Genomic DNA, 27,102 nt, shown 5'->3' with positions numbered 1-27,102 from the left:
ACATCATTCTCTAATAAAAGACAGTACATTGTTAACTATGTGACTGCCTTTAATATACAATATGACTGTGCCCTCATTATCTCATGAATTAAAATGCCTGTTTTTACTGACCTGTATTTAGAAATGTTAATTTCTAAAACATTTTGATCATTTGCGGAAATGTAAATCATAAACTATAAGCCCAGGAAAGTTATTCAAGTTCTTCAAAAATTTGATTTTGCTTAACTTTACTATATAGAAAATATCAATTTTCAAAGTAAATTCTATTATTCTTGTGGATTATGAATTATATTCATCAAGTGTGAATACAAAGCCAAACTTATCAAATGCTTAAAATAATAATATTTCTAGTATTTGAAAGTATTGGTTTTAAATTGTTTAAAGGTCATTATAAGTCACATAAGGTTATTTTAACATGGAAGCCCATTTATGTTCTGTTCACATAGTCAAAATAACAATAAATCACAACTGGACCATTTAAATCTTTAATTTGAAAAACTGAATTTTTGTCATGTCTCCAAATACATTTAAGAGGTTTTCTTAATCATATATTCTTGTTTCTCTAAGCATCCATTTAACTATATGTAAATGACTGAATAACATTTAATCAGTTGGTCCTAAAATGAAATTAAATGCTGATCATGAAATCTGACAAGGTTACTTTTATATAGATAGGTAGATAAAAAGAGACAACACGAAAATGTATTGGCTGATTTTTCACATTTACCGAATATCAATTTTTAATTTAGTATTTTACCGCTACATTAAACTTTGAAGAATTTAGTAAGGAAAATCAATCGCATAAGAATGAGATTTTTAGACATTTACTTTTTGAATTTGCCTGCACTCTCTGATATTAAAAACTCCAAGTTCTCTTGGACAAGAAATGGAAAAAATCCTGGTGCTCTATCTGCAAAAACAAAGATCTAAAACAAGAATAACAACTTTTCCTAGGTGGCTTGGGTCTTTTCTATCATCATTTTCTTAATAATCTTTTAAAAAATTTCCCTTACAGTTAATTTCTGAAGCTAAAGAGCAACAAAGAAAAATATCTGTAGAGCCTTTTGCGATGGCAGGAATGTAAAGCTTGATTTATTTAATAGAGCAATGAATAGTCAAGAGTTTTAGTCTTTCTTTTCTCTAGTAGCTGAGCCAAGTATTATTTTCCATCTTCTTCTCTGGGAAGACAACTTTGAATATTTTTATATTAGCTAATAAAAATAGTTAATATAAGGTGCCGATTGAGTTCTTTCTGTGACTTTCAGTACTGTCAAAGAAACAATCACATACGTATTTTACTCATTCATTTTTCTTAGGTGCACATTAATAAAAATGTACCCTGAGCCAAATCAAAATGTCACTTAGTGGCAATACCTTAAGGTCCTTGAAAACAACCAATTTAAAAATGATCCAAAATGTGTATTCTGGAATAGTGTAGGAAGCATTCCAAAATAAAATAACACTAAATCAGGACTTGCATTTTTCCCCAGTTATCTGACAGAGAGGGGAAGAAACGTTTATTATGTCGGAAAAGAAAATTACCAATGACACTATTATAAATGGGCCTTCCATTCAATACTACACTATGGAAATGTATCCATCAGGAGATGAAGATAAGAATAGAATGTTAAGAGTTTCCACTTACTGAACACAGACTTTTTCCTTGCACTTTTCCCCTTTTTAGCTGAAAGTGCTAGGAAGTCATGAGTACTGAAAGACAATCCTCTTTAGCAAAGTCTTCGTTGACACATCACTCACCTTCTTTGGGCAGCTCTATAAGCTCTTCTGGCTCCATCTTTCACTCTCTTTCATGGCATCATTCTGCTCATATCCCACATCTCTTTTCTCTTAATGACTCATGCCTTATCTACTTTATTTTGTCTCTCTTGGGCCTCATTCCTATTTACATCCCTCACCTTTTTTTCCCCCTGAATAGAAAAGTCACAGAAATAATGTTTATGTACTAATCTCACAATTCTATAAAATCATTCAGATATTAGGAATGATTTAAGATACACATGTGTATAAATAATGTCACCTCAAGTCACAAGGCATCCATTATAAGCATTATCATATTTCATAGTTTTCAACTACATGATTATGCGGGCATTTTGCAACAATAAATTTTGGTAATGTTATTTTACTATTAATTACATTTTTTCCAGAAATTGTGAGGGTTTGTTTACTACACAGAAATTGCAATATAGGTGTGTGTTTCTAGTAGTTTTCCTCATCTTTATTTATGGGCTGAATTCATAGAACATATTTCATAAATTTTTACAATTATAGGTTGCAACACTTGTAACACAGTTATAGAAAATGCATGTAAAAATAAAATACTAATAAAGAAAAAATGCAATAGGTGGCATAGGCATCATATCTCAGAGATATTTCTTCTTACATTGTTAATATTTCTCTATCACTTTTATACATGCACATACACAGAAGCAATCTAAGCCCCCACAAAAGTTGCCATTGTAAATGCTGTGGTAAGAAGCAAGTAAAACTTAACTGAATAAAAATAATAAATTAAAAACACATCCCATAACAGGTTCCAAAAACAGTATAAGAACACTTGCCTCTAGATATGCAGTAATTTATCAGTTTTCCTTCAGTAAGTAGCTCTATTAAAATCAATTAAAGAAAAGTTTCTATTTACAGAGAAAAGCATCAAAATCACATTAAATACTAATCAATTTTTAAAATAAAAGTCATAGATTTTGCTCAAGGGTGTGTAAATTAATTATTAAAGAAGGTAAAACTTCCTATGTGTAATAATTGTTTCTCTTTAAAAGTGGGCATTTGTATGAGAGAGAAAAGAGAGGAGGACGAGGGGGAAGAGAAGAAGGAGGAGAACAAGAAGAAGAGGAGGAGCGGGGGAAGAAGAAGAATGAAAGGAGAGAGAAGGAAAAGGAGAGGAGAAAGGGTAAGAGGAATAGGGAGGAGGAGAGAAGATAGATTATCAGGTCTGCAATTGTTTAAATCTAAGTCTTTTCAAAGGACAACAAATAAACTAGATGACCCTCATCTGAAGTCCCTGGTAACCCTCTGAATTTGTATATTAGTAGAGTGCTTTGTGGTTAAATTTCCTTTCTACTCTTAAAACCTATCATTTCTTACTCTTAAAACCTATCATTATTTTATTGAGGGAGCAGTTATCCTTTGTGTTTTAAGGCCATCTATCTTCCTTAAGAAAATCTGATCTAATAAACCAGGTTTATAAGCCCCAGATATGAATTAGGTAGGTGTTCTCACATAAACAGGTTTACGGTTAATTGCTAGAATACATGAGAACACTGCTCAAAAGGGGTAAAAAAAGAAAAATAAAAGGTTCCCTTGTAAGTTCTGTAGCATTATCCTGTAGCAGTCAGCAACAGTTTGTCTACAAGTTGTCAGTATACTTCAACTATACATAGTAATTTGGATTTTACAACGAGGTGACAACTGAGCTAGTTTTGGTTCATAAACCAAGAAATCTTATGATTTAAAGTTGTATGGTGAGGAAGTCTACCTCTGAAGAAATTTTCTGCAAAATGATCAACAGAAGTGCTGTTTTACAACAAAACCCTTTGCTCTCTTCAGCCTGGTATGGTGATTTGGTTTGTACACTAATCACATCTGCCAAATTTGTACTTTCCTATATATTACCAGACTGGAAACGAAATAAACACTAAGAAGACTAATTCACAGGTCTTTAAAAAAAAAATCAAATAATCTTGAATATAGTTTAGTTTTCTTTTTCTTAAACTGAGAAACAATGAATACAATTTGCTTATGTGTAAATGGGTATTTGTTCTATAATGTACTTATAAGCTGTGATATGAAGGAGGTACACTTACAAGAAGAGAAGCTGGCCATCATCACTTAAGGAATCCTCTCTTTGGGAAAATGAGATCCTTCCAACTGCTTGCATGGGGAGAAGAGCTGAAAGCATCTTCTCTAGAAAACCTGACAACTTTTACTCCAACCCCCAACCCGGTTCCAGCCCCAGCGTTCATGCCCCACATTGTCCTCTACAGATGATCCAAAGGGATGATCCCAGGAAAGTGACATCTGTTGTCGTTCTTTTTAAAAAATAGGTTCCATCGACTTTCCTATATCGTATGGGGAAGCGTTGTGCAGCAGGCATGAGCACTCGTCCTCTCTCTCTCTCCCTCCCTCTCTCTCTCTCTCTCTCTCTCTCTCTCTCTCTCACACACACACACACATACACACACACGCACACGCACACACACTCACTATCACCATCACCACCACCACCACCACCACATATTCCACGCATTCTCAGGACAAACACACAGGACAGGGAATGGATCACCCTCTGGGATGGATTCTAGACTTCCCGACCCTCTGCATCCCTCAAAAGGTGTGTTCTGGATTGCCAGCTTAGGAGCCCAATTTACAGCTCAGCCAGCCCTCTCCTCCAGAAAGCCCTAGGTGTCCGTGTTCAGGAGAAAACTATCCGACCCGTACGGCCACAAAAGAGCAGGAAAGAAACCAAATGGAGAAATTAATAACCACAAGCAGCCAGAAAGCCATGCAAGATATGGGCGAAAGGCTGGAAAGTTTCAGTACAGGACCGCAAATTTAATTTTGCGCAGGACTTTCTTAGATAGAAGCCCTAACACTGAGTTCGGTCTAGAAGGGACAGGCAATTAATGAGTCCTTCCAGTCCTCTTTCCCCACCGACTTACTGCGTGAAGAGTAGAGTAAGCTAGTTAAGACTCACTCTCGGCAAAGTTAGATAAGGATGATGAGACATGCAGAAGAAGGCAAAGGGGGAAGAGCGAGCTAAGAAAAAGAGTATCTCACCTGGCATTGGTGCAATCGGTGAACAAAGTTTCGAAGTCTTTCCTGGTGATGAGTTTGCAGCGGTTCACCCCGGGCTGGATGGCCCCAAGCCCGCGGAGGATCCGAACCTGCTCAACAGTACACACCACGGGGGATATGTCCAGTCTCTTCAGCTTAGTGTACACTGTATGCAACCCTCCCACCAGGTGCTTGAGGAAAAGATCAAAGACTTGCGGCAGGCAGATCAGTTCCTGGCCGTCCATCAGAAACGAAGCCACCTTCACTCCATGCATGTCGACCATCCTGCACTCGTTGGTGTTGGTGTTGCCGCTGCCTCCGCTGGCACTACCGACCCCTCCACCCCCGGCACCGCCGCTGTGGTTATTGGCCATGAAACTGTTGATCACATTGGGGGTGAGACGAGGAGGCTCTCCGGGAGTTGAGTACAGGGGTTCGGCCCGAAATAAGCCCCCCGGGACGCCTACGCCGCTGGAAGTTGCAGAGATCACCGGAGGTGCGGAGACAGCCATGGTCATTCAATTTCAAACTGTTGGTCCTCAGGCCGTCGCTTTCTCGACCAGTCTCCTCTAGGTCCCCTCCTATTCGCTCTCTCGCTCTCTGGCGCGCTCAAGCTCGCTCCTAACAGTTCGCAAGTCTACAGCAGCTGGACTCACGCTCACACTCACCCACAGCCCTGCAAACAGTGAGAGGCCCGACTGGAGGCGGCCCGAGACCCCACCCCCACCACACCCCCTCCCTAGACTGGCAGCGACCCCCAGCCAATGGGTCCCACCCCCTCGACTCCCGAATGCGCCGAATGGCTGCCGCCCGCGAGTAGGTGGAGACTCCCTGGCCGGCCTCCAGATTACCTGAGACAGTTCAGGGCCAGCCGGTGAAAGGGGATGGAGCTTGAGAAGGCGGCGGTGTGGTGCCTCCGCTTCACGCCCAGCAGTCTGACAAAAGAACGTCCAGTTATTTCGCAGAGCTCTGCAAGTGACCTAGGGTATGAATCCTCCCCTCCGCGCCACAAGAGTGTCTAGTTGGGAACACAAAATTCAGATTCCAGACTGCGCCTCCCCCCAGCCTGCTGCCACCTTGCACCCGGTGTCAAAGGGAAGTAACAGCTGCAATTCTATTTGCACGTTGCTCCCCAACTCTGCAGAGGCTAAGAAATGGCTTCGCCCAGCTTCCGAGAAAAAAAATCCCAGTGAGTTCAGAAGTAAAAAGCCTTTCGCCAGCTCACCTAGCGCGCTTGGTGTAAATTCTCCCATATCCAACGCACAGAGGAACTAGCGTCCAATGTCGCACTCAAGTCACAGTTGCATGTTGCTAACCCTCTCCTACGCACTGACATTCAGCAGACGCGGCGAACCTATCAACACTTTGGAAACAGGCAGAGACTTGATTTTGGGGTAGCAGAAGAATGCCTCATTTTTCAGAACTTCCTGAAACAGACTCAGCTTTGCGTGTCGCATCCTAAGGATTGCCCTGTGCCATTCTAGGCTAAAATTGATAGGAAAAGTTCCTTTATGACTCAAGACAGTCATTACAGAATCTGAGATCAGAGCTAGCTAGGGTTTGTGCATTTTCTTGCCTCGTCTTTGGGCTTTGATGGTTCAGTGATTAAAGCTCCACGTCCTGAAGCTCACGATTCTTCCTTTGCCCACCTCTTGTCAAGTGCCCCTAAACTCACTATAAGAGTTCATAATAAGAAAAATGTCTCCAAAAGATATGTTCCAAGGAAAAGGTGTGGTCTTTTCCACACCTCGCAGGGTTAGATCACTGTAGCAAACTTGTTTTAAGACTTTTTGTCAACCTTTTGATTATTTGAAATCAAGGTATTTCTTTTTTTGTGCTTCTCTTCTCTAGAGGCTGTTATTGAGAAAGTGAAACCCATGCTGTCATTTCCTTACAAAAACGTTATCAGTGATACAGCTAAGACAACTTCTCCAATACTTTCCCAGAATGTAAATAATTTCAGGAACTTACTGAATTTTATTCAGATTTCCTTGTGCCTTAGCAAGTATCAAAGAGTAGGAATATGTGGGCTTTTTCTTCCCTCCCTTAATACCACATAAATGTCCTAAATTGGATTTTTCAGCCTCTGTCTTTTTCTTTTGTCATTTCATCAACTAAGTATACTTTAAGTCAATTATAGTTTCAATTTTTAATTGTATGGAATCAAAATGCTAAGAAGTGGTGATGATAGTTGTTTTTGGAATACAGTGAAAAGTGATTCTAATGTAATTGGCTGGAATAGGTGCAGCCAGCCACAAAACACTTTTAAAAGGCATTAAATTGTTCTTGCTAGTTTGCTACTGTTGTAGGAAGAAAATAAGGGAGCAAAATAGGACAATTGAGAAAGAGCAGGGAAAGAAAAAGCTTCCACAAAAAGTAGAAGTTTTCAAAAAAGAATAGAAAAGCACTAATAGATATGTTTGTATTTACCAATTTTTTAAAAGACAAATCCCAAATTGTGTTCAACAAGTGTTTTGACAGAAATGTCCATTAAGCTGCGTGTTGAAATAATTTACCTTTGATAACTGATTGTGATTGAAATTTCAAGATGAATACGTTTGACTTTAAAGGAAAGAGTTTCAGGGTTTTCTTGGAAATTTCTCTAATTGAATTAAAAATCCTAAGGCCAAGCTGCTCCCTGGGTATTGTTTCACTCACATTAAATCCTTTTTATTCACAGAATAGTTTGGAGTTTTCAGCAGTAGGACTTTGCACAGATGTTTTGACATTTCAAATTTAAGGAATTCTGATATATAAAAAAGGAAAGGTAAAATATTCAGGCTGCAGTCTTATTTGTAATGTTGAAAAACAAATGTACTTTAGCAACTTTAAAAAGGCTTAAACTAGACGTGTTGTATATATTTATTGTGATTTATCAGATATGTGGTAATATATTAATTATTACCAGAGATTAAGGTTCAGATTCTAGTAGAAATACTAGAGACTAAAATTGGTCATTGATCATTGAAGGGTTAAAGTCCCTCAGAAGTTTTAAACACAGAAGACCCTTGGCTTCATTATTTGAATTCCCTCTTATTTGTAGCCTTCTAGAAAATAAACGTGGTAATTTTTATAAGGGATGCATGTAATTTAAAGATTTAGTCATTTAGGTCTAAGAATCCAGGTGTTGTCTCTTTGGGTTTTCTTTATATTTTGATTACTCTTTTTTTTTTATTACTGCTGTTTCTACTCATTATTATCTAGGCTTTGAGATTGAGACAGTCAAATTCCACATGGAGAGTTTGTTTTTATCCCTTTCTGACTTCCATAAGCCTTCCATAAGCCAAACAGACTTATAAGGCTGGGTTTCTACAAGACCAGAGGAAGCCTTGCGCTGCGCATCAACACCCTGTAAGTTGGAATTGTGTGAAGCAGTATAAAATCATAAAGGCTGCAATAAAGAGGGTACCCTTGGGAGATGACTCTCCATGGAGAGAGGCCCTGCACTAAAACTATGAAAATACTCAAGGCTTGTAAATTCCAGGCACGCCAGCAAATAAGAACAAAATTATTAAAAACATATCATATCTCATCAGAACAAGAAGTTCTAGATGCCACTTATTCCAGTGGAATGATTTGGGGCTTAAGTGTGGCTTCTCATACACTAAAAGGCTTCAATCTTCTGGGATTCAATTTGTCACTTATATTTACTCCTAATTCACATTCAGTTTGGAGGGGGAGGGTGCTCACTTGTGATTTTAGGCAAAACATTCCACTTTGTTTGACAGTCAATGAAAGCAAATACTATTTTAATTAAAAATAAATAAATATGTTGGCAGTCTTGTGCAGGATTACAAAATGTCCAGAACCATTCGAACAGGTGGTTTTCAGAATGGGCATTCAAGCAAAACCCAAGGTAATGAATGGTATTATTTGAAACCCTCAGGCAACTGAGGTTGAAGCCTCTAATATGTCCTCTAATTCAAACCTCTCAGGAGCCCTCTAAGGTTCATTTTTAGGCAGCAACATGGATGGAAATAGAAACTCTCACCCTGAATGAAGTCAGAAAGAGAAAGACAAATACCATATGATAGCACTTATATCTGGAATCTAATATACAGCACAAAAGAACCTTTCCACAGAAAAGAAACTCATGGACTTGGAGAACAGACTTGTGGTTGCCAAGGGGGAGGAGAAGGGGGGAGGAGGAGGGAGTGGGATGGAATGGAAGTCTGGGGTTAATAAATGCAATGAGGTCTTGCTGTATAGCACAGGGAACTATTTCTAGTCACTTATGAAGGAACATGATGGAGGATAATGTGAGGAAAAGAATGTATATATGTATGTTGACTGGGTCACTTTGCTGTACAGTAGAAATTGACAGAACACTATAATGGAAAAAATAAAAATTGTTAAAAAGAAAAAAATTTTAGGCAAACAATTAAAGGAAGTTGATTGGGCAAGGCAATAAATGTGAAATGAAAGCATCCATACAATCAAGAATTTAACCAGTTAAAGCCTATTTTAACTGGTTAAACCCCACCAAATGGAACATATAGTTTTATAGGAAACTGACTGTAAAATGACCTTCTATAATATAACTTTTTCTCATTCAGTTCAATGTTAAATTGAAGGTGAGTTCCAAGGGAGGCAAAGATGGAGAAGGGAAACCACTGCAGTGAGAAGACAACCGGCCAAAACTCAAGGAGTAAATTAAAATCAGATGCTAAAAGGAAAAATGAATCTTTACTTAAAATGAAATGTAAAAAGAAATTTCTCAAAGCACCTCAGAAAGTATAAGCACTTGCCAATTTCAACATCTCATACCCCAAACCCTACTGTTCTAGGGGAGGAGATGTGTGGACTTTACATTCCACCTGTTTCTCAGTGTGTTGTTCCCTTTAAAATCGTAGGCTTTTAACTGTTCAAATTCAAGCCATTCCAACTTCAGCTGGACTCCCACTGCTACTTAGTATCCTTTTATTCATTTTGTTGACTCCAGATTGAATTTCCTGCTGTAACTACTCCAAGCCTTTTCTACTTTGCAAGTCACCCTCCCCCACCTTCAGCTACTGCCTCCTACTTCCCTTTGATTTTACCACAAAGGTATTCAAAAGGAGTTCCCTCAACCTCCCTTTTCCCCTAAAAAGCTGCATCCATAGTCTCCCTTTTCTTCTTCCTCTTCTTCTTCCTCTTCTTCTTCTTCCCCTTCTTCTTCTTCTCCTTCTTTTTCTTCTTCTTCCCTCCTCCCAAAAGAAATACAAAGTCTCCTCCACTGATATTCATGACCCCTCTCACCTCCTTCAAGTCCCTAATCTACTAAATTTATCTCCATAACTCTCTTTGGCATCTCTAATCTCTTAACCTCTAGTATTTTTATTATTAAAAATATTCAAGGTGAGGAATCCTTAAGACAAAAAAAAAAAAAATCCTTAAGACACACAAAAAAACACTGTTCTCAGTGTGGTCTCTAGACCACCAGCACCAGCATTATCTGAGTATTGGAGAGAAATGCAAAGCAAATTGTTTGGACAGACCTAAGACCTACTGAATGTGAAATTTGGGAGTAAGGCTCAGCAATCTGCATTGTGACAAGCTCTGGTGGTTCCAATGCCTACCAAAGTTTGAGACTCACTTGCCCTGAAGTTACCAACCTTTCACACACTTTTCGAAAATCTACAGTTGTTTCTCTTTTTCTTTACCAAACCTTCCTGCCTTAACCTTTTGAATTTGATTTCTGCTCACCACTTGGCTGAAACTACTTGAAAAGAAGTAATCATTAATCTCCTAAATACCAAATCCAAAGTCGTTTTCTAAATCCTCATCCTTTGAGATTCTGCAGCTTTTTACACTGCCTGCATCATTCTTGTACACCTAGCCCTTGGCTTTCATGACTCTCCAATAATCTGTTTCTCTTCTTCCTTACTCTCCTTTTTCTTTTCATGTCCTTGCTCTTGACTCTGAAATGCTAAATTGTCTATACTCTTACTTGTGACAATTTCTTCAACTTTCTATGGTTTCGACAACCACCACTTTATATATGACCCCAAATCTTATTTCCAGCTGTTGTAAAACTCTCCTGCCAAGTTGGGCATTTTCACTTGGATATCCCATGGTCACCTCAAACCCAGCATGCCCCAAACTGATTATCTTACTCCCTTAAAATCTGTTCTTTGTTTTGTACTTTTAATATTTCTTAAAGCTTTCACCATGTAGCTAGTTACCTGATATAGAAACTTGAGAGAACCTTTGATTTTTCTGAATGCATTATGTCCTCATCCAATTAGTTACTAAGTGTTGTGACTTCCCTTTCAGCAAAATCTCTCTTTTCCATTCTCAGTGTTGCCACTTTAATTTTGTCCATGATTTGTTGTTTGTACCTCTTCATCTCTCTACCTTAAGGCTCTTCCTCCAGTCTAGCTGGAATACCAGGTCATTTTTTCTAAAGTTTCACTGCACTATTTAAATATCTTCATTAATACCTCTCTGGCTCTCAGATAAATTCCAAACTCTTAAGAGTGATATTGAACTTCTTCGAGTTGCCTTTCATCTTTTCCTCCAATACTCTTGACATGTTGCCTGTGCATAGGTAAGTGGATATTCCTCCACTCTTAAACCTCTTAAACCTTCCATGATGCTAAACTTACATCATTCCTTCCATATAGAATATGTTGCTGTACACCACATCATCTCCACCCATCCAAATACTTATCATCCTTTAAGGCAATACTCCAATTCACCTCCACGGTGAACTCCTTCTTTCTTTTTGTCCCAGCCAGAAATGGGCTTTCCCTCGTCTGAACTCTCATAGCATATTGTGCCTCTCTTAACACAGTTAAAACATGCTGCCTTGTTTTACAGTCTTTTGTATTAGATCCTCTCCTAGAATAAGGTTTAGTCAGGCTAGGGATCACTGTGTATCTTAACCAATATGCCATTTCAAGTGCCAGCCGTGATGCCTGGTTCACTGTAGTAGCTCACACATATTTATTAGATGAATGGATATGGGATAGTCATCCATAAGCTGTTGAGCTGTATAAATGTTCATTATAATCTATCTTGAAGCAGAGTCTAAGAAGTTGGTATGCATTAAATTTATGTTTTTTGTTAAAAGAATGATGAGTTTGCTTACTAGTAGTTTTTGGGTCTTTTTAGTGATGGTGGCTTTTCAGATTACTTAAGAATTACTTCAGTTTTTACTTATCTTAGAATTTCTTCACAAAAGCTTTTTTAAGTGTATTATATTTACATTGTGTTGTTGGCTTCTATGAACCCTAAATAATTTATTATACATTTGTAATAAATATATTATTAAATATAATAAAATATATTTAATTTACATATTTCTGTAATGAAACATATTTAAATCTCTTTTTGAAACCTTATTTTTTTATGCTACATGTTTTGTTTTATGTAAGGGTACTTCGAGGAAGTATGTCATTGAGATAACTATTTCTAATCATTGCTGGGAAATGTTAAAACTACACAAAGCTAATGTAAATTTACTATTGTATGCAAAATAACCAGTTCTGATTTGAGAAAAAAGAGAGACTATACTGCTCTTCATCTTGGGTAGGTGAGAAATAGGTACCTTTCTCTCCATGGGAGAAATATAAACATGAGGGTGTTTATACTCCTGGCAGCATCAAAATACTAGGCAATTATTGCCTTTTGTTGTTGTTATTTTTCTTCTGCAAAAGATGAATAAAGAAAGCAAGAACGCTAAGTGCTTTGCTATCGAAAACATAGCTAAGTTCTTCCCTGGATTTTGCTGGAACAATTCATACCAAAATGACTAAACCATATTGACTGAATTCATATAGATAGTTAGCTTTAGGCACTTGCTCACCAAGCTGGCCTAAAAGTTGACAATCAACTCCTAGTAATATATACACACAACCTGATGGTTGTGTGAGTTGTTTAAAAGGTAAAATATTAATAGTAATAAAGTTACTATACTGCCGCATATATCACTAACATTTATTGAAGGCTTATCTTGTGCAGGCATAGTGCTAAAAACTTTCTGTACATCATCTTATTTAATCTTTAAGACAGCACTGAAAAGTAGATTCTATTATCCCCACTTCTCAGATGAGGAGACTGAGGCTGAAAGTGATTAACTTGTCCAAAGTCACACCCATTTACACACTGGCTCAGCTGGAAATAAAATTCAGATGTGACTCTAGAAATCCAAGTTTCCCCCCCAAACTCCCCCTGGGCCCCTGCAGTGACAACATCAGATCCTTAACCCACTGAGCCACACAGGAACTAATAGAAACCCAAATCTTAACCACTGCACTATTTTTACACTTTTATTTCTTTCAAAATGAGAGTATTTCTCTACACTAAATTCTTAAAGAATTTTAAGTTCAGATGTTTTGAATATAAAGTTGCATCTTTAATAAATAAGATAGGAAAAATATTTTAAGAAATAGGGGAAGGAGCATCAAAAAAAAATCATAAAAAAGGATCATCAAAAAAAAAATACCCCATCTGAATCCTAGACAAAGTTTTTATCATGGATTTTAAGCCATTCTCCATAGGGTGGCAGAAAACAAAAATTGCAAGTTTAAGCTTTTTTGAAATGTTATTAAAACAACTTTCAGAGTTTACAATTGAAATCTCTAAGTTCTGAAGTGAGAGAAAATGGCACAAAAATGTATCTGCACATTCCAAACTATTGAGAAATGTTCAACATGTCTAAAACTTACCTTAAATTCAACCAATGAAAAGGAATACTTCATGAAAATGAACATAAACCCAAGCTATCCCATTGCAGTAGAAGTATTGTACTTGCTGTTACTTTATAGTTCACTGCTTTATTCATTGATGGCTGCTTAATTAGAACTCTACAATACAGCAATCCCTCCACGACCATAAGATCCTTTCGGACCAAATCTTGGTTATTCTTCTCTGAGAAAACATCTACCTGAGTGGTAAGGGAGTAGAATCTGAAGCCAAATTCTCTTTAACGTAAACTGATGTTTGTATTCTATTTGGACAAACTATGACAAATGACAGATTTCCTGGGTCCAGATTCTGGCTCCACAATTTAGTGAACTGGGTGATCTCAGACAAATTACTTAACTTTGCCTCAGTTCCCTGACCTGTAAAATCAGAACAATAATAATAGTACTTTCCCATAGACTTTTGTGAGATTGAAAGAGTTAATGTAGCATGCTTAGAATAGTGCTTGTCAAAGAATAAGTGCTATTGCTATTTACTATAACAATTCATCTTAAAGCATTTTTTTCCAAAATTTCATTTTCAGTGTATACAAATTGTGACTCTTCCAACTGGGAATAACTTTAAGGGGGGGGAGAGGGAAGTGTGGACAAGTAGTAATAGAAAAGGGAAATGAGTAGGATACAAAGTACACATTTCTGCAGTGCAGGCAGGGAGACATACAGGAAGCAGAGGGAAAGTAACACAAGCCTTAGAATTATATTCAGGCATCTGAGAGAGGAGAGAATTGAGATAAAGGCAAAAAGATCTGACAGCATGTTGGGTAGGAAGAAAAGTCGAAACATAATAATTCTAAATGGGGTCATTTTTTGAAGATTCCCCAAAAGATTTTTTTTCACCTAGAACTTCCAATGATCTATGCTTCTCTGAGATCTGCAGCTTGAGAAGACGAAACTGAGTCATAACACCTGAAGGGCCTTGATCATCTGAATGGTGGACTAGAAACAGAGGAGCACTGTTGCCATCTACTAATGTGTATACAACCAGCATTAAAGTGAAACAAGACAATACGCCTCTGCTTGAAACTGAAAGAGGGGAGAGGAGAATGAAGGCAATCCTGAGCAATTTCTTATGAGCAAACTATGACAAATGACCACTAACTGTGTATTCCTCAGTATTGGTCATTTATAATGTGAAATAAGCCCTTAGAAGTCTATCTCTTAATTGCCAGAGATATTGCAAGTTTAGTGAATTTAAAATCTATTTATAAGGGCTTCTGGGTCAATCCTTCTAAATGTGAATGCCTAAAGTTGTAAGCTCATCAAATATGACTTTTATTAAAGAAATTTTTAGGAGTTCCTGCCATACTGCAATGAGATCAGTGTCATCTCTGCAACGCCAGGGCACTGGTTCAATACCTGGCCCAGCATAGTAGGCTAAAGGATCCCTCATTGCCACAGCTGCAGCATAGGTCGCAACTGCAGCTCTGATCTGATCCCTGTCCAGGAGCTCCATATGCCACGGAATGGCCAAAAAAGAAAAAAAATGTATTTTGAGGAACCTTGCCCTCACAGTTGGAGAAGGACCAACCTGTTCTACTTCTTGCCTATTTTAACTGCTTATCGGTGATTTCCAGTGTTGTCATAAGAGATGATGGTAGTGCTGCACATGCATTCGGGATAAAGTGGTTTGTTTGAAAGCCTTCCCTGACTGCCAGAAGCAGAGGTGACACTACCTTCTCTGGAAACCAACTGAACACATCTCCATCATAAAAAAATTCTTATTTTTTTTCAATATCAACATTTACATGGCAAACACTTGTTGCTATCCTATTATACACAAGATGTTCTATAAGGCATTGTGCAGGATGTGTGTTTAAGTACTAAAAGCTGTGCAATTCTAGGAAGTGACGAATCATTGGCCATCTCAGAGATATATAATTGAGCAGCATGTTAAAATTAATGCAATCCTCCTCAAAAGCTCATATTTCTTAGGAATCCTTTTAAAGGAGACAAATTCGGTTTGATGTTAATATCCCAAGTACATTCTTATCTCAGTTTAGGGCAACTCTTATCACTCAAACTTTTTTGTTTTTAAATAAAACTGATGAATTCAAATGTATGCATATCAACAGAAAAACGATCCCCTCTTCTACATAATTAAGTGCATTGTATTAATGTGTGCATAATGTAAAATCAATAAATAATGAATTTCCACTGATTGTAATTGAATGTTTTCATAATTTTATTGTCAGCCATGATAAATAATCTGTGCATTTATACTGCAGTAAATTAATTAGTGTGTCATTTCTGTTACATACATCAGCAGTGAAGTAATGTAGCGACATCTGTTTTTAATATTTTAGAGATGAGATATCCCTTATTAAGTAAAAGGAGTTACTAGAGATGTTTTCAATGATCGGCATTTATGGTAGTATCTTCACAAAGATCTAATAAAGGCATTTATACTTCTTACAATAACTGCATTTTAATCCATTATCAATTATGAGTAACAGTACTCAGGCATAAGCCCTTTTTCTGTGGAAATAAATTGAGGAACTCTTTTGTTACATTGCTCCATCACATTGAAAGTTTATCAATCAGCAACAGTAGGCTATTCCTCTGCCATACTAAGATATTTGCAGAGTAAAGATGTAAACATAATTTAAACAGGCCAAAAAGGAACAATGGAGAATTTTGTGTTGAAGTCCACTTTGTAACATTCTGTAATCAGTCCTTTCACAAAAGCCATAATCATGTATTTTTGCTCATATACAAAGTAAAGAATGATGAAGAAATTCTCATATGAAATTATTTGATAAGGTCAATGAAACATGGCATTCTGAAAATGACAAAAAAAATCTCAACTAAGGTAAGGTTGCTAGACTTAGTAAGTAAAAATATAGGACGCAACATTTGGGACATACTTCTATCAAAAAATTGTTCATCACTGATCTGAAATTCAAATTTAGCTGTGTTTACTGTATCTTTATTTGCTAAATCTGGCAACCCTTCCATAGGGGGAATCAAGGAAGGCTTCTTAGGTGAGGTGATACTTGAGCCATCCTAAAGGATCACTTGAACTTAGCTAGGTGAAAGTGGGTGGAAGGATGGAGCAAGGCATATGAGACAGAGGAATAAAGATAATAGTAAATATGGCTGGAGGATAGGCGTGTGAGAGAGTGATGAAGGGGTGAGCCCTGCAGATTATCTAAAAAAAAAAAAATCTTTTTTTTTTCTTTTTTATGGCCGCACCTGTTGCATATGGAAGTTCCTGGGCTAGGGGTTGAATTGGAGCTGAAGCTGCTGGCCTACAACACAGCCAGACCAACAAGGGATCCAAGCTGCATCTATGACCTTCACCTCAGCCTGTGGCAATGCTGTATCCTTAACCCACTGAGCAGGGCCAGGGATTAAACCCACATCCTCACAGAGACTATACCATGTACTTATCCACTGAGCAACAATGGTAACTCCCTATCTAGAAAATTCTAACTTCACAATGATGAAAAAAAATACTTTATTTGGATCTTCAACCCCTTTCTCCAAGTTCACAGTGAAGTCTGACAGGTGTAAACACAGCAGCAGTTGTGCAAAATAGTTGCTAAAAAGATTACAAAACTCCTGCAATCCAAAATTCTTTTTCTTCTTTCAGAAACTTCAGGTGGTTTCACTGCGCTCTGTGAGAGCTTATCAGCCTTTGATTTTCTCCAGTAAGGAATCTGATCACTTCTCTTCTTTGAACATGTCACATTCTACATTCCATGCAACTTTTTCCACCTGTCAGGATGTCAGGTCCTAATGTAATTTTATGGCTGAAGTAGGAAATTTGAGTGCTCCAAAAGGAAATTTTTCACCAATAACTGATGGTTGATGAAGAAACCAAATTCTCTTTAACGTAAACTGATGTTTGTATTCTATTTGGATACTGACTTGTCTCTATTGTCCTGGGAGGGTTCTTCATACAAAGTAAAAATCACTCATCACGCGTCTCAAAAATTTATTTAAAACTCAGTTAGGTATGCATATCAAATAACATGTTTAAACTCTCTATCTAAAAGATAGCACAAATGGACGCAAAATTCCTGAAAAGAAAGAAAATGTCAAGGGAAAGATGTGATTTGCTCTTAAAAATCATGATCTGCTATCATCACTAACAATGACTTGTAAATCACTGTTTGGTATACAAATACTAAACGTCTGTATAAAAGGTAATGTATGAAAATGTTCTGTATTTTAGCACATGAAATTTTAATCTTCGTCTAATTCCTTATTTGGCTTTAATTTCATACATAATGCAAAAAAAAAAAATAATCTAAAACACCCTCTTGTAAGCCATGGACATCTTCAACACAAAAACATCACACACACACATCTCCATCCTCCCTCCCCCCACAAACATGCACTCATTCTAACACTACCACTAAAATCTCAACCATGGGTAACTACATACCTCCTCTATCTTTGGCGCAAGCAAACAGAAATTTTCAGTTTACTGCTTTATGGCAAGAGACCCATCCTTGAGTTACCGCCATCTAGTGACACATAGGGGTATTTAATCCTTTTATTTTTTTCAGAATTAAATTGCCCAAAATTTTAAAAAGAAAATGGAAATAAATAGGAAAACAAATAGAAAAACTCTGAAAGACCTCTCCAGCCTACAATATAGCTGCCACAGCATTGTTTGAATGTAAATGAAGGTAATTATTTTTGTTTTCAAATAAATTGGATTTCCTCTAGTTTTCTAGCATGTTAACATTTTACTTTGTGATGAAAATATAAACTATCACATATTATGTATTCCTTTGCATCTAAAACTTATTGAAATTCTATGCTGAAATAATATTTCTTTTTATTGACTTACCAATTGTTTTCAATAATAATAATTTGCTATTTTTATAGAATGTGCTTACATCTGTAGCTCTTATCTTGAGAAGTTTCTGTGTGTGCAGGTTCCTGAGATGTTGTCACAAATGATTTCCTTGCATTCATGTCTACATAAATATTGCCTTGAAGGAAAAAAGTGTTAAGGTTTGGTCAAAATATTTTAGAATTCTTTCAGAAATAAGGTATTAAATTAGTTATGCTAAATATATCTGTAAAATCTAGCTGTGTAAGAATAAAAAAGTTTTTTTCTAAACAGTGCCCTACTATCGCTTTTCAGGGTCACACACATAGTAACCTCAATCTGGAGAGTGACCTGTTGTTTAAACTAGGAAACACAGAAATACTGCAGAATTTCTGTTCCGTTTTCTTAACAATCAAGTGCAGCCCTATTGACTACAAATGGTAACTCCCATATAATATCCACATTTTATAAAGAACTAGTATTTAGTGCCAAATAGTGCTTATTTAAAAATCATCTGTCCTGACTTTTAAAAATACAAAGAATTATATACAATATTTTTAGTTAGTTCACTTTCCCATAAGGAACAGGGTAAAAATATCTACCGTAAATAGTGACTACTCCAAATGGGCAGTTGAATCACTTCATCCAGTCGAAGAACTGCTGGGGTGCTTAGGCCAGTTCTTTTGTCTCTGTCAGTAAGGAAAACCCTTAAATATATGAGTCTCTACATTAGCAACCACTTTTCATTTCCCAGAGTCACTGGAACTAAGTCTCATTAATCTATGCCTTGCCTTGTAAAAAGTTATAGAGGTCACATTAAAATGTGTGATATAACTGTTTATCCATCTGGGCTAGAAAGGAAAACAAAAGTAGCAGTAGATTTCTAAGGCTGAGCTCTTTCATAATTTAATATCAGAATTGAATTCAAGAAGTGTCATAGTGATATAACTGAGTCCTAATACTAGGAACGTAAGGATTAAAATCAGTTGGCCTTAGACATCTGCTAATTAACTGGTCTATGATTGGAGCATGTTTTAAATGACTTTGAATTAAATACACACAATGCTGATTTGGGTAAGTTGTTGAGAATTATAAAAATTAATTTTCCTTATTACTTATTTTCAACCATCTAAAATATTCAAAACAATAGAAAAGAGTCTTTGTTCTTGGTCATTTTTCTGTTTTCATATTCATGATTTTACCCCAGAAGTGGAATCTCAGTAGAGAAATAGTTAACAAGTGCCTGTGGTATATCCTGGCTATTATATAACTCTGCTTTAATGTATGCAAATAAAGAATGTAATGGGAATTATGTAGGAAAATCTAATATCTTTTATGATTAATATAAAAATTAATGGGCATTAAAATGATTAAATTGAATAAGCACAGGTACCTCAAACATCAGAAGTACATTTTCTCAGCTTGATGCCTTAAGTGGCCATTTCTTCATCTGTATTATGGGGATATTAAATTTTAAAAAGTGGCAAAATTTCTTAAGTAAGATATTAACATAGCAAGAGGAAGCATTAGAAGCAATATTTTGCTTTAGATTCAAATAATTATTTTCAAAAGAATGGATATATGTGTATGTATAACTGATTCATTTTGCTGTACACCTGAAACTAACATAACATTGTAAATCAACTATACTCCAATAAAATTGTTTTAAATTTCATTTTCAGGAGTTCCAGTCATGGCTCAGTGGTTAATGAATCCGACTAGGAACCATAAGTTTGCGGGTTCGATCCCTGGCCTCACTCAGTGGGTTAAGGATCCAGAATTGCTGTGAGCTGTGGTGTAGGTCGCAGACATGGCTCGGATCAGGCATTGCTGTGACTGTGGCGTAGGCCTGTGGCTACAGCTCCCATTAGACCCCTACCCTGGGAACCTCCATATGCCCTGGGTTCTACCCTAGAAAAGACAAAAAGACAAAAAACAAACAACAAAAAAAACAAAAACAAAAATGAATTTTATTTTCAGGTGTACAGAAACCATCAGTGAGAATGTTATAGCAGAAGTTTAAAGGACATTCATTAAATAAAAGATATCTCCAATTAGCCATGTTAGTTTCTTCAATTCTGAGCTAGGTATTTTGCTTCCAATTTAAAATGCATGTTTTTAATTCATTCAGCATTTCTTATTTAAAATCAGCATGTACATCAGGGGTTAGGCTACAGTAATCCATCAGAGGGAACCCTCCCATGCGTAAACTCTGGAGAAGGAGATTTGGTTGAAGCATCTGGAAAAGCAGTAAAATCCTATATTATTGTATCCTGTGGCATCATAAGGCAAGAACCAGACTGAGAGGTAGTTCTTAAATTTAAGACAAAGACAACAAATTTAAAATTGGGCAATTCTGATTGTCTAAATAACCTGAGGACAATTAAGTTCAGAGAAAATTTTGACCGGAGCCCATTGACTGAAACCCTAATAGAGAAACTGTATTATGAGGGTAGGAAGCTCTCAAAAATGAAAATCTCACTATACAACTAAAGATAACCCCCAAGTTCACAAAAAGGAGAATGGGAGCTCCTGTTGTGGTTCAGCAGGTTATGAACACAACTAGTATCCATGAGGATGCAGGTTCAATCCCTGGCCTCGCTCAGTGGGTTAAGGATCCAGCGCTGCAGTGAGCTGTGGTGTATGTCTCAGACACAGATCAAATCCCGCATTGCTGTGGCTATGGCATAGGCTGGCAGCTGTAGCTCAGATTCGACCCCTAGCCTGGGAACTTCCATATGCCACTGGTTCACCGCCCCCCCCCCCAAAAAAAAGAAAAAAAAAAAAAACAATTTTCAAATATTTTGGTTATCTCTACTGGCATTTACCTCCACATTTCTAAATAATATGCTTATATTGCTATTTCTTGATTAATCGCTTTTAAATATTACCTGTTGACTTCCTCTTACAGTAGATAAGAGTTTAGGATCCTTCCATTTCTACGCTTATACTTCCCCTCCACTACACTCCTGATATAGTCACATCACAATTTTTGGAAAATCAGTATTCAGTGTTTACAGTGATGTGATTGATCATACATAACTTATTTGGAGTTAAGCCAATAGTATACTGTGATTACGTTTCTTTTCTCTGACAATTTCTTGTTTTCCCAGATGCTGATAATTGCATCATATATGCTTAGATTTTTATGTACTTATTTCTAAATCTACCCAAACACCCCATCATTGTCTCTGTACTATTTTCCATATAAGCAAACATTAGATAATTCCTCAATTTCTGTTTTCCCAGAAGACGTCCTCCCCTCTGCCCCTGAACCTTTTACCTTTATGCTCTGCTTTAGGTTAGTTTTGCATGTCTATTGTTCTAGGAATTCCTTTGGCCATCATCCTGTGTTGAATCCTCTGTTCCCTTAATCCTCTTGCTTCCTGATTTACTCCTTTATTTTAGTAGACTATTCCTAAGTCACTTTCTGAGTACTGCATATTAGGTACTTTTTAAGTCCTGGAACATCTGAAAATGTTTATAGCTACCAATCGGCTCTGTGGTGTCTCATTTTCAACAAGAATGGGAAGCCAATTATAATGAGATATTTAAGGAAAGCCCTTGTTGTAAAACACAGAGGCCAAAGTAAATGGAGAAAATGTGGAGAGAGAAACAATAAGGGCACCAAGGCTTGGAACAGGGAAAAAAAAAACTTTATATAAATAATATGCTCAGACAGGTGAGATAAGTTTTTGCAGCTATGAAACAAGACAAGATACTCTAAAAAATAGTAATCAGTCCCCAAGACTTAGATCCCGTGTATTTTAAATATGACATAAAAAGAGAATCAGCCCTATAATCTCTCTGGTTGGTTAATATTACATTGTTGGATAGAGCCTAGTGCTCTCAAGTTTTAGTGTACCTGAAAAATCACCTAGAGACTCTAGGTTGAAAATGGTAGAATACACAAAGACATTTATCCACCCCTCCCTTCTGAAACCTATTAATATTAAGGGGATTTTTTAAGTCTTAATTGTAACAGAGACCAAAACAGAGAAAGGGAACTAGAAAATAAATACAGGGCTAGGAATAGAAGAAAACTTTACAAAAAATATAGCTACTATCCTCAAAGAGATAAGGGGAAATGGAAAGTGCAGAGACATGTGGTAACTGACATCCTATGGCAGAGAATGATGCTCATAAGATCACTTCTCACCACATTATTCCTGTGCATTCATTTCCACTTCCTTCAAAACTTGATAACATCTCTTTTTTGTGTGTGTCCATTGGTAGAGCTTGTAGACTTGTAAGGGTCAATGTTAGCTGATTGAGCAGTAAAACAAACAGATCCCCAAATATCAGTGTATATAGAGCTCTTGAAGAACAGACATTTTAAATTTGAAGAACTCTAATTTATTAATATTTTCCTTTATGGTTAGTAATTTCTGTGTTCTACTTCGGAATTCTTTGCCTACTCTAATTGGTAATGATAATATTTCCCCATGTTATATTTCTACAAGTTTTATTGTTTTACCTTTCATACATGTCTATATTTTCAATCCTGTGAGAATTTGTTTCTTTTTACGTTGTGACATGAGTCTTTTTTGTATGGATATCAAAATGACCCATTTATTTAAGCAAAACATTCTTTCCCCATTGCATTTAAGCATTATCATAAATCATGTAACCATATATGTGTGGGTCTGTTTCTGGATTCTCTATTCCATTCCACTCCTCTATTTGTCTCTACATGCAATAATACCATACTATTCTAGTCAAAGTATATTGATAGGTCTTCATATCTGACAATTTAATTTATTAATCCTCTTTGAGATTGCTTTCCTTGGCTATTTTTGGGCTGTAACATTTCCAATATAATTTTGAAAAGCAAGTTGACAGTTTCTACATAGAACATGCTGGAGTTTTCATGGGGATCATAATGTAGGTTTGCAACTTATTAGCATCTTTACAATTTTGAAATATTAGTTGAATACTTTTTTAAGTATCATTTCACCTTTGAATTCTTAGAATAGCCCCAATTTGGCCATGATGATTATCAATTTTATATATCACTACATTCAATTTTAAAATATTCTAAAATAATTTTTAAATGTATATGCATCAGAGATATTCACCTGTAAATTTTCTTTATTATAATGTCCTTGTGAGATTCTTTTATGAGTGTTATTTTGATCTCATAGAGTAAATTGGTAAAACTTCTCTCGTTTTTTATTCTTTGAAAGACTTCATGTGACATTGGTGCTATTTCTTCCTTAAATGTTTTGAAAAGTTTAGTGTGATCTGGGGCTGGATTTTTGTGTGTGAGGAGGGGGTAGTTTTTAATAGCAAATTCAATTTCTTTAATACGTACAATATTATTCAAATATTCCATTTCTTGTGTCAGTTTTGGTAAGTTGTTTTTTTCAAGAAAGTTTTCTGTTTAATCTAAAATTGAAATTTATTGTCGTAAGATTAAAATAAACTGTTATCGGAGTTCCCGTCGTGGCGCAGTGGTTAACGAATCCGACTAGGAACCATGAGGTTGTGGGTTCGATCCCTGCCCTTGCTCAGTGGGTTAAGGATCTGGCGTTGCCGTGAGCTGTGGTGTAGGTCACAGACGCGGCTCGGATCCCATGTTGCTGTGGATCTGGTGTAGGCTGGCGGCTACAGCTCCGATTAGATCCCTAGCCTGGGAACCTCCATATGCCGCGGGAGCGGCCCAAGAAATGGCAAAAAGACAATAAATAAATAAATAAATAAATAAATAAATAAACTGTTATCTTTTTAATATCTGTCAGACCCTTTGTAGTGTTCTTCTTTTTATCCCTGATATTGGTGATTTGTCTTTTTTTCTGTCTTAAAGCAGTTTTGCAAGGAGTTTATCAATTTTTGCAAAGAAGTAACTTTGATCTTTTGGATTTACTCTATTATATGTCTCCTTTCTATTTACTTAAATTCTGCTTTTATCTTTTTTATTTTCCATTTACTTTCATTGAGTTTAATGTGATGTTCTTTTCCTAATTTCTTGAGATGGATACCTAGAATGCTAGAGCTTTCCTCCTTCCAAACTCCTGCCATTGCCTCTCGTTGGTGAACACAGTCAGAAGTCAGCAAACATGTGAATCTGAAAAACAACCTCAAGGTAGCCGTCTTGTGATTCAGAACAGAATAAGGGAAGGGCAAAGGATGAATATGACAGCCCACAGGAAAATGTCTAATACAGAGTGTGAAATATGGAGAAAAAAGACTTGGATGGAACAGGATAATGTTCTTTAACTTTTTAAAGGATTGGTATATTGGAGAGGGACTGAATATGTTATGTATGATTCCAGAAGCCAGTACTAGAACTCATGAGGGAAATTATAGAAAAACAGATTGCAGCACAACATAAGAACTTTTTTTCTTTTTAGGGCTAGGGGTTGAATTGGAGCTGCAGCTGTCAGCCTACTCCACAGCCACAGCCACGCCAGATCTGAGCCATATCTGCAACCTATGCCGCAGCTTGTGGTAGTGCCAGATTTTTAACTCGCTGACTGAAGTCAAGAATTGAACCCACATCCCCATGGAGACTAGTCTGGTTTTTAACCCACTGAGCCACAATGGAAATTTCTAAGAAATAGCTTTTAACAATTAGAGCCACATAAAAACAGAAGTGTTAAAGTGTAGGAAATTAGGTACCTCATAAACTTTTGGTTGGAAAGTATTTTGACAGAATCTGTTAGAATCTAAAGATTCTTTCACTCAGAAATTCTACTCTTAGGGATTTTTTTCTACAGGTGTCGTTATAAATGTGCACCAAGAAGTATGAGCAAGGATAGTTACTGATGATTGCTTGTGATAGCAAAAGCTTGGAAACAACCTAAGTGTCTATCAATTGGCAACTGACTAAATAAATTATGGCGCATCCATACAATTACAATACAGTGCAGCTGTTTAAAAAAGTGGCAGATCTAGATTTAACAGAGTTAGTTCCAAGATGCATTACGTGAAAGAAGCAACATGTGAAGTAGTTTTATAGTCTGTGGTCATTTACACAGTATGCTGTTATTTATGTAAAAGAGAGGAACACACATATATGTGTACATATATGTGTACATACTTTATATGCACAGTAAAACTCTGGAAGGATACACAAAACTATCAAGTGGTGGAAAAAGGAAACTTAAAGGAATAAGTTTTCTGCATTTCATGAATCAAATGAATTAGAAAACATTCACATTTCTGGTATGATTTTTATAGATAAAGTAAAGAAATATTAGCTGGATAATTGGGTGAATACTAATTAGTGGATGAGTATCAACCACCAGTAAAGTCTCTGTTTTGCACCACAGAGCCTTATCCTCCACTCTTCTCAGCATGGGTAGGTGTGACTTGGATGAGAATATAGGCTATTTCCATCTTACCAGAAAACTCATAAAAATAACAAATACTTGGAGTGTTGGTCACCATTCATGCCCTTGTCAACCAAAGTTATCTATATTCCTTAAATAAGCATTTGGATATAAACAGAGTGGGTAAAAGAAATTGTTATACTTACCATCAATATCATGTTTCAAATTAGAAATTTGACTATTACTTTTTTCTCTATATTTGTTAAGAAAAGTAAATTTGCTGAATTCCAAGTCAAATGGAATAATTTTCTTTAAAACTTAATGAGAAAGCTTATCGTTTTATCATATCTGCCTGTAAGCATTTGAAGTTTCTTTTTAAAATATTAGTTATTTTCATTACCAAAAAATGATAAATGAAAACAAGTTTTAGATTACTTAATGGATCAATAATGCCTTGTTAGATAACATAAGAAGTGTTAAAAATAAATATCTCAAGGACAATGATGTAGAGATTCAGTTCACCAAAAACAATGATATGCAACTCTATAGCTTGGCATGTGAAAGCAATCATAAAAAATATTCACCTCTTTCCCCGTTTTTTTTTCTTCCCCTGTTTTGAACCTAAGAAAAATCAGATTGTGTTGAAGAAAGCAGGCACAGCATCCTTATTTCAAGACTGATGATTCTTTGAATTGCCTCATATGTACTCTTCCCAAGGTCAAAGTAGGGCCTCACTAGTCGGCAGCCCCTTTCACATATACCTCTTACCAGTTTTAACTGTTTCCCAATGCAGACTCTCAGTAGAGCCGAAGCAGTAGCACACTTAAAAGGAAAGTCCATCTCTAGTTTCCTCATGGGAGCATCAAAAGCTATTCCAGCAGGAAACACTAGGAAAAATAGATCTCTGTTTAAAGCTTTTAAGTTTGTCTCAAAGAACTATCTATACAGAATAGTATAGGATTATTTACATAGGGTTTTACATGGCACTCCCCATCCCATCAAACTCTTTAAGTATACTCTCAAACCCTTTAAGTATACACTCTTGAATTTTAGTTGTTTGATATATAGCCAGTAACATGTTGTTTCCAATAATGGTCTGGAAGAGAACTGACCAGTGAAGTGTCCAAATCATGCTTTATATCTGCCATATATTGGGTTTGGTTTATTATTTGGGGAAAAAATAAGACTATGGAGTCTATTTTATATAAAAAGGATCAATCTACAACAGAAAACTTAATGGTATTTTCTCTCTAATAACACCCATTTTTTTGTTTATTGCTTGGGAACTGTGAAGAACTATCTATAGATTATCATATAATATTGTTGGGAAAATATAAAATCTAATGAAACATTTTCAATCTATGAGAAGTACCAACAGTGTCAAGCCTAGAACTGTGAAGAAATCCTGTCAGTGCTTAAGCCCTACTTAAAAGTCACTGAGATGGAGATTGACCTTATTTAGGATACCTAACTGGCATGTTACATACCGGTGCAATTTATACTAAATTGCATTTCTTTGGAGAAGGATATTAGATCTGTAAATTAA

The 27,102-nt window shown here is 36.4% G+C and overlaps 1 protein-coding gene across 4 annotated transcripts in view; it reads right to left on the bottom strand.

The window, feature by feature from the left end:
- Positions 1–5,515, bottom strand: part of DACH2 (dachshund family transcription factor 2) — a 561,187-nt gene extending 555,672 nt beyond the window's left edge. For all 4 annotated transcript variants that reach the window (XM_021079680.1, XM_021079681.1, XM_021079682.1 and 1 more), the window contains exon 1: positions 4,813–5,515. In XM_021079680.1, coding sequence (XP_020935339.1) covers positions 4,813–5,327 — 515 coding nt within the window. In that variant the 5' untranslated portion in view covers positions 5,328–5,515. The remainder of the gene's footprint in view (positions 1–4,812) is intronic.

The sequence above is a fragment of the Sus scrofa genome, chromosome X, assembly GCF_000003025.6.
Source record: "Sus scrofa isolate TJ Tabasco breed Duroc chromosome X, Sscrofa11.1, whole genome shotgun sequence".
NCBI classification, from domain to species: Eukaryota; Metazoa; Chordata; class Mammalia; order Artiodactyla; family Suidae; genus Sus; species Sus scrofa.
Note: the sequence above shows the minus strand (reverse complement) of the source record. Positions and strands in the feature narration are given on the sequence as shown.